The sequence below is a fragment of the Erigeron canadensis genome, chromosome 1 (assembly GCF_010389155.1).
Source record: "Erigeron canadensis isolate Cc75 chromosome 1, C_canadensis_v1, whole genome shotgun sequence".
NCBI classification, from domain to species: Eukaryota; Viridiplantae; Streptophyta; class Magnoliopsida; order Asterales; family Asteraceae; genus Erigeron; species Erigeron canadensis.
In genome coordinates, this window is record NC_057761.1 from 31,230,288 (window position 1) to 31,239,561 (window position 9,274).

General features: G+C 34.7%; 2 protein-coding genes across 2 annotated transcripts; both read left to right on the forward strand.

Moving 5' to 3' along the window:
* The first annotated feature begins 552 nt into the window (after nucleotides 1–552).
* LOC122598196 lies at nucleotides 553–2,489 on the forward strand. The gene is made up of 3 exons (XM_043770801.1): nucleotides 553–800; nucleotides 1,110–1,189; nucleotides 1,684–2,489. The coding sequence occupies exons 1-3, from the start codon at nucleotides 606–608 to the stop codon at nucleotides 2,309–2,311; spliced, it is 903 nt and encodes a 300-aa protein (XP_043626736.1). The 5' UTR covers nucleotides 553–605; the 3' UTR covers nucleotides 2,312–2,489.
* Nucleotides 2,490–5,270: 2,781 nt separating this feature from the next.
* LOC122589833 (receptor-like protein EIX2) lies at nucleotides 5,271–8,495 on the forward strand. Its single transcript, XM_043762156.1, has one exon. The coding sequence runs from the start codon at nucleotides 5,271–5,273 to the stop codon at nucleotides 8,493–8,495; it is 3,225 nt and encodes a 1,074-aa protein (XP_043618091.1).
* Nucleotides 8,496–9,274: the final 779 nt, after the last annotated feature.

The window sequence follows — 9,274 nt, forward strand, 5'->3', positions numbered from 1 at the left end:
ATAACAAAATGTTGAAATTATATGTAATGAACTTCAAACTTAAATATAAGTATTTAATATTGTTAGCATAATATTGTAAAGTGTAAACTTAATATTTAGAAACAAAACCTAAACCAATTTAAGATTTTATTAATTTTTTTTTATAAAAAGAAAAATAAAATTGACTAAAGTTAACCCGATTTTTGACCCGAGTCGGCTGAGTTTAACCGAAATTGACCTGAGTCTTGACCGAGTTTTAGTTTGATTCAACCGATAAATGAGACAATTTTGATTATAAGTTTCCGATAAATGAGTCAATTATGTATTATATATATATACTTATATAATATGCTATAAAATATATACTTAAATGTATCAAACCATATAGTACTATTATCGCTTCACATATTATATCGTTTAACACTTATAGTAAATTATGCATTGAATGTAGTACCTGATTCTATATACTAGACATCTCAGATCTGGAAAAGAGTGTTGCATATACATAAAGGGTAATGATATACACACACATATATATATATCTTTGTAGTGAGTGACCGCTCCATATTATTTCTGTCTCTTTCTTCTTCTCGTAGTGGTCGTGTGGTATTCTTTGTTTCATCTCCATGAGAATAAGAAAAAATGCAAAACTCTCAGCAGCACTTCTCAACACTACTCAAAACACAACAACCAGCTCCTCCTTAACAACAACAAACAATGAATCATCATCATTATCATCATCATCATGCTGTCTGATTCCAAACAATAACATTTGCCAGCTCAATCAATCTCCATGGGATATCATTACTCCTTCATTTCAGGTACCAATTAAAAACAAAAAAAGCAACAATCTTTCTACATCTTTTCTTGTTTGTTTTTCAATCTCGTTATTCAGATCTGTTTCAATATCCAAAACCCACTTCAAATTTTAAATCTTTTCTACATTCTTATGGTTTCTAGGGTTTATCTAAAACCAAAAGAAAACCTTCATTTAATGAGTCATAAACCCTAAAATTTCGGAACTTTGGTCGTCAATTTCAGCTGATTTATTACATATATTTGATGATTATTTGCATGCTGCTTATTCCTTATTATATTTTTTTTCCGGTGGCCGCCGGGATTTTTTACAGTTGGATGATTATATCGTTAATTATAACGTTAACATTGCTCAAAATAGAAGATGGTTTGATTTTATTTCAGATTTTCAGAGGTACGTACTCATTATTATTAATTTCTAATATATCTTTCCTTCCCGTTATTCTATCGTTTCTAAACCTAATTTTAGGGTTGCTCATCTATACATACATTATTCACTCATATATGTATATATTGTTCCTTTTACTCTGTTTTCCTTGTTTTACTGTCATAATGTAAGCTCATATTTTGAGAAAGTTCGATTCTTTTTTCAATTTTCGACATGGGTTTCGATTAAATATTGATCTTAACTGCTGACAATGTGGCTGGCCGGAACTATCATGTTGAGATATATGTGTATATATATATATATATCTATATCTTATAGAGTACTAATTATGTTCATGTTATATATTGTCTATTGATATGACCAAATTAGGAAATTTTGTGAAATGGAGGGACTTGTGTGCTTTATTTGGTCATAATCAAACTTTCTGGTTTAGGGACAGTTAGATTATTTGTTCAATTTATCGGTATTGGTTTCAACTAAAGATTAATCTTTTGTGACAGTGGGGATTCTTTGAATACCTTGGGGTTTGGTGAAAATGATAATAATAACGATAGAGATGACGGTTTAGGTGAAAACGCTAATAATCTTAGTTGTATAAAGAATGATTGTGAAACTGATGAGGAAGAGATTAAGTTGGAAGGAGATGGTCTTGAAGAAATGAAGTTATGTGGTGAAACCGACGAGCAAGGATGGCAATGTGGGAGTGTGGTGCAAAACGGGTATACTATGTGCGAATATCATCTTTCTGGGCTCCAAACCTATGAGGTTTGGAATGCTAAGAAAAAGTTTGGCGGGTCTCGGCCCATGCCCGGATGTCGGTCCCGTCGGGCCAAGAAAAGGCCCAACACAAACAACCCGCATGACTACTACTATTATTCGGGGTTTGGTCCATCTTGGGGCAAGAAAAGAGGAATCATGGGTACAGATTTAGATGGCATTGATGATGGTGATGTGGATGTTGAGGAACAAAAGGGAAAACGATTTGAACCCGAAATGAGGCCAGTAGGATTAGATTATATAGATGACGACGACGATGAGTATAGCAACGATGATGACGAAATTGGAATTTTGAGGAGAAAAAGAGAAAGGAAGCCAGTCAAAGAAAGATCATTGAAATCTTTGATGTGATCAAATGTTTGTAATGAATGGGTTTGGATAATGTACTTTTGGTTTTGTTGTATGTTGGATTAGCTAGCTAGCTACCTGAGTTTTAGTTTAATTTTTTTATTCTATCATTATGAAATAATATCTTGAATTGTTGATTCTTTTATAGTCTAGTTATTTTGCAAACCTTCAAAACTTGACATTTTCAGTGTATACAACACTCTGTTGGGTGCTGCATAAGTTATGGCACAAGATTTGTGTCAACCTACAACAAATGTTGGTAATGAAGTGTATGTTAGTTTCCTGATCATTATGTAGCAAGTTCTCTTATTTAGAACTTCAAATGTAGTTATGTCTATTTATATGGCTTTTAATTAGTTGCATTAATAAGTGAAAGATTACAAAAATAATCATATTTACTTTTGTTACCAAAAACCATCTTAAAAAATATGGGCATTGTATCCTTGTTTTAGGATGCCCATAAACTGTTTGATGAAAGTCCTCTTATAAACCAAGATTTCATATTTGTCCAAAGTTTCCTCATAATACCTGCAACTATATGTGGTCCTCTGAGGCCTTTTCTTACTTGAAACATTTTATGTTTGATTAAATGTAAACTAGATAGCAAAGTTTGATGAATTAGTGTAACTCACCTAGCTAGTGGTGGTGTTCTAACATGAACCGGATCAAATTTATCGGTTGGATCGAAATAAAAACCCGAGCTTGTATGTGTTATATTGGTTCGGTCGTTCGGTATTTAGATGTTTAATTCAATTTATGTAACTAGACATGAAAATGAATATCCACATTTTTCGTAAGCATTTATTATCCAACTACTCGTACAATACTTCACCTTAAAATAGCTACTTTTAGAAGTGTAACTGAGCAGAGATATATGTATTTAACAGACTCTTTGTTCAATTTTATATTTATATAAAATATGAAACAATTCATCACTTTTTTTCTACAAATTAGGAAAAACCATGACTGTATATATAATTTATGAAAAAGATGACTTTTGATTGAAAAAAGTTGGAACATGTATTTATTGAAAGTGGCGAGTTCAATACAGATTTCAAAGTCATTGTTAATTTCTTTATTAAAAATGTGCTGATGATGAAAACTTTTTACATAAATATAGTCATATAAACATGCATATGAATGATGAGAAAAATAAATGGATTATATCCGATTCATCACCATTGGCATTCCTTACTCCACAGGTCCAAGTACTCTTTTTTTCAACGTGTAGCTTTTGGGCCTCGGATAGTAGCAGAAGCCCAAATAAACCATTACAGTATAATTTAGCCTCCTATCTGTAGTTCTGTAATACTAAAAAGCCTTCATTTTTTTTACTACTTTAACTTTGAATTTAAAGTATAATAATTAAGTCAAACCCGATGTAACTAACAAGATTTAAGAGTTCTCCATAAAAGTTTGGCTATGTGAAATATTTCCCATGGCCAAAATCCGGTTTGGAGCAACCGGTTCCAGTCAATGTTGACTGATGTTGATTGAAACTGGTTCTTCAAGAACCGGAACTGGTCTTTGGTTAATGTTTGATCAGTTTTTTTTTCTTGTTTTTTCTTTAACAAGAATTGCAATCGAACCGATTTGAAACCGGTTCGTAACCGATTTTTGGATAAAAAAGTGGAACCGGTTCGGAACTGATCGGTTCTTGAAGAACTGGTTTTTTTGAGGTCGTGATTTTGGTTTATCGGACCGGATTTTTGGCCATCTCTGAATATTATTCAACAACAACCTAGCTATAGCTAGTGTGAGATTTTTCTATACTTGTTAATGCTTTTCAATACTTCTGAAAACAATGTCGATGATCATAATTATGTTAACTGATGTTTTAGTGAAAACAAAATTATGTTTGTCATAAACGTGATTTAGTTAGTTAAATGTTTAAGAGTTTTGTGAGCTAAAAATCAACCTAGCTAGCTAACTAGGGATCGAGTTCTAATTAATTGTCAATACAAGTTTGAAACCTTCTAAAAGTGATTACGACGTACGTACTATATATATAGTTGACTACAACATTCTCAACCGACATCATTAGTCCACCCGAAAGACTTATGCCACTCACCAAGAGTAATCATATACATCCTCCACAAACTAACGTCGATACATATCTCATGAAGAATATTGCTCACAAACCAATATAATATTTGTTTAACTTTATCATCCACCAGTTGACTCGTGTTTCATTTTACTTGATGACATGGCAATATATATGGTACTGTCTCCATGAACCATTTAGTGGGCAGTAGGCCTAACATTAAAATATATTTAAATAAAAGGATGATATAATTTGTATCCCATCAAATATGTCTTATGGTTTTGTATAATATGGAGTATATAATACAGTACTGTAAGATATGTTGGTAGTATAATTGTATACGACTTAAATATAAGTGGTGTACGGATTATCTCCGTTGAAGTTAAATAAAATTAAGCTAAGATGATATGCTTATGTGACTGTAAGTATGTTAAAAATTATATAAAGTTGTATGCAGTATGCACTACTTAGGATTCATAACCACGAGATAAAGAGGGTCTTTTTTTTTGTCATATGCATGGCAAAATTGTCAACCTAAATGAGAAATTCATGGCAAGTTATTCAGTGGGGTTTTGTGGTTTGAATTATACTTTTAGACTAAGACATATATTAGTGTGGATGCGCGCAAGAGTTGAAAAAAGATACATATACCTCCACATTTTGTTTGTTTTTTAAGAAAGATAATTACAGAAATCTATAGAAATTTCACCCGTATACAAAATATCTACAAGAACGTAGTCAACGTACCTAAAGGTTTGATGGGTCATCGTACATACATACAACAAGCTAGAGAGCCAAAGGTAAAAAGTCACCTCTAAAAATCTTGGTCAACGGTATCTACATATGCAACTATATATTCACAAGTGTATGTATCAAAGTATACATTTAGCAGTCACTCACTACTGTTAATTAATTAATATGAAATCTTTCATGCTTCCTTTTTATCCTTCTCCTTTTTGTATCTTTTGGTTCGTGACTACTGTTTTATTACTATGTTGTCGTCGTTATCTATGTGAGGCACACACGAGTCAAGTTCTATGCATCGAGACCGAGAGGGCGGCCCTTCTGCAGATCAAAAATGATTTGATAGATGGTGCTAACCGGCTCTCGTCTTGGAATTATGACTACGACAAGGAATGTTGCAAATGGTCTGGTGTAGTTTGCAATAACATTTCAGGTCATGTCCAAGAGCTTCACCTAGGTGGACCCGATGACGGGCTTCATGGTCATTGTCATGGTCCTTATGATACGGATGCTGAACTCGAAGAAGCTTCAAAACACATGTTGGGAGGGAACATAAGCCCTTACTTGTTGTCGTTGAAGCGTCTTTATTACTTGGATTTGAGTTGTAATGACTTTGGAGGGATTCCGATTCCAAGTTTCATAACTTCAATGCGGAATTTAAGATATCTGAATCTTTCAACGTCTCAGTTTGATGGACGGATCCCTCACAATCTAGGGAATCTGACCATGTTGCGTGTTCTTGATCTCCGGTATGGGCTTTGGGGAAGCAATTATCCTGTCAAGAATCTTCACTGGTTGTCTAGTCTTCAAACGTTGCGGCATGTCGATTTAAGTGGCTATAATCTCAGCAGCGTACCTAACTGGCTACAGGTAATGAATAGCCTCCCTTCTTTGTTAGAATTACGCTTATCTTCTTGCTTACTACCGAATATCCCTCGCCATTTGAGTAACGTTAATTTCACATCACTGTCTGTTCTTGATCTTTCATACAACACGTTTGATACTAGCTTTATGCCCGGTTGGATCTTCAATCTAACCAGTCTCACTTCCCTTGATCTCACCAACTGTAACTTTCATAATCTAGTCCCTGGTTTCGAAGCTGGTTTTCATAAATTAACATCCCTAACATCTCTTCATGTTTCAAGTAATGATGTCATGAATCACACGTCAATTCTGAAAGGCGTATCTAGCCTTAGAAATCTTGTGTCGTTAGACATCAGTACTTGCAGTCTTACGAGACCAATCCTTCGTGACCTTCACAACATGAGTTCCCTTGTTAGCCTTGACTTGTCGAACAATAAGATCAACGAGTCACTACCTACTTCATTGGTTAATCTTTGCAACTTGAGGTCCGTTGCTCTTCAAACTAACCATTTGTATGGAAATGTAACCGACCTTCTTCAAAACTTCTGTGAATGTGAGTCGCCTAAGTTGGAGTCTTTAGGATTTTGGGGTAATTATCTTGTTGGATCGTTACCTGAAAACGTTGGACATCTAAAGAATCTGATCACCTTTGATCTTGGGTGGAACTTTATATCCGGTCAAATTCCTGATTCCATAGGAACTTTGCCAAATCTGAAGACGTTAATACTCAATGCTAATTCAATCACCGGTCCAATTCCAAATTCCGTAGGAAGACTCTCGTCGTTGGTGTGGTTAGATCTCTCAAACAACCTACTTACGACAAGTCTTCCTGACAGTTTTGGGAACCTTCAAAAGTTGACATTTTGCAGTGTGTACAATAATCTGTTGAATGGCTCAATCACCGAACATCACTTCACAAATCTTACGGCACTACAAACTTTAAGGGCCGATAACAACAAGCTAACACTGGATCCAAGTGTTGAAAACTGGGTCCCACCTTTCCAGCTCGAGGTGTTGAGAATTGGCTCATGGAATTTAGGCCCTCGTTTTCCTTCATGGCTTAAGTTCCAGAAAAACTTGACTCAGTTGGATATCACAAATGCCAACATTTCAGACGTCATTCCAGATTGGTTTTGGAGTACATTCTCAGGCCTAGAATTCTTGAACATCTCCCACAATCGAATCCAAGGAAAGTTAACACAAGATCTTGGTTTCCTCGCTTCGAATGCAGTACTAGATTTAAGTGACAATGGTTTTGAGGGCCCATTACCGAGCTCTTTCAACAGACCTGACATACATTTCCTTGACCTTTCGATCAATAATCTTTCCGGGTCTCTAGAGAAATTCTTGTGTCCTAAAATCCATGAACCGAGACAGTTACAAGTTCTTAACCTTGCAAACAATAACCTCTCGGGCATTATTCCAGATTGCTGGGCGAATTGGGATTCTCTCGAAGACTTAAACTTTGAGAACAACAGACTATCGGGTGGAATCCCAGACTCTGTGGGCAAAGTATCGTGTCTTAGATCATTGAATATGCGCAAGAATCATCTTAATGGAAACCTTCCTCTTTCGGTACTGACTTCACAGAGCTTGTTGATCATTGATCTGGCCGACAACAAACTCACTGGAGTCACCCTGACCCAAAAGAAGAGGAAATCTACAAAATTGAAACTTCTTAGTCTTCGTTCAAACAAGCTTGCTGGAAAGTTCCCGAATGAAGTATGTCGTCTCACTTCAATTCTAATATTAGACCTTGCTGACAACAATCTTTCTGGGAACATACCGACGTGTTTCCACAACTTCAGCGTAATGTCAGGAAAAGAAAGCTCAAGCCGGATCATTCTATACGACGAATTTGACCAAAATCAAGTTTTGGGCAGTGCATCAGTGGTGATAAAAGGAAGAGAAAGTTCATATAGCACAATCCTTCATTTGGTGACAACATTAGATCTTTCAGGTAACTGTTTTTCAGGGCACATTCCTAGTGATCTAATGAATCTTGAGGAATTACGTTATTTGAATCTATCAGGAAATAAACTATCCGGAAAAATTCCTGACAATATTGGTCATATGAGATTGCTTGAATCTCTAGATTTGTCCTCAAACCTACTTGAAGGAGAAATTCCATGGAGCATATCAAATTTGACTTTTCTGAATTGGTTTGATGTATCTGATAACGGTTTAACTGGGAGAATCCCTTCAAGTACTCAGATTCAGAGCTTTAACGAGTCTAGCTTCACCGGGAACAAACTTTGTGGAGCTCCTCTTCCGGTTGATTGTGGATTAGCAACTGTTGTTGATACGCCGAAAAGCACACAACATCGTGATGAATCAAATGAAGTTGATTGGGTGTTAATTTTTTCGTTGGTGGTTGGATTTTTCATCGGTTTCTGGGTCGTGGTTGGACCTTTGGCGATTAGCAACGTATGGAGAATCATGTATTTTGGGTGTCTGTATAAGTTATGGTACAAGATTTGTGTCAACCTACAACAAATGTTGGTAATGTCGCGTCATGTTTCCATCCGTCGATAATGGAGTCCGTGTTTCCTGTTGTTGCTTGATCATTATGCAGCAAGATCTCTTATTTAGAACTCCGAATGTAGTTTTCTATTAATATAACTTTTAATTAGTTTCGTTTAGTGAAAGATTACAAAAATAATCATATACTTGTTACCAATTTATGGGGCATCGGATCGTTGTGTTAGAATGCCCATAACCTGTTTGATGAAATTTCTCTTACAAACTTTAATTGAAATATGACCATTGACCGTGTTTGATACATATATAATTAAACTTCTCCGATCTCGATTTCTAGCAAGTTATAAACTCTTTTTATGACTGTGTTAAATACTCGTATATAATTAAACTTCTTCAAAAAGTCTTGACAACCATTAGCCAAATTTATGGGTTAAATGGATGATGTTGCAAAAATTCAATTGAGAAGTGGAAATGAACTAATAACACTCATATATGACATCTAATAATGTGAACTGAAGTTGAGAAATATGTGTTCGTAGCCATTTTAAAAAAGTGATAGAAGTTATTAATGTAAAAGTTAACTGATATAAAAAATAGTAGTGTATTTATTTTAAAAATTAAAGGATATATGTTATATATTATTTTATTAAAGAATAAATATATATTGAGAATAGTGAATATATGGCTGTTATGCACCCAATTCGGATGAAAAATCCATCACATATCAATATTTTAATATTTTGAATAAATGTTTGGCCCCCTATGATTTTTATGATTAAAAAAAAGTATGTGAGTTGTTTTTCACTCAACTTAGATAACAGCCTCATATTCCC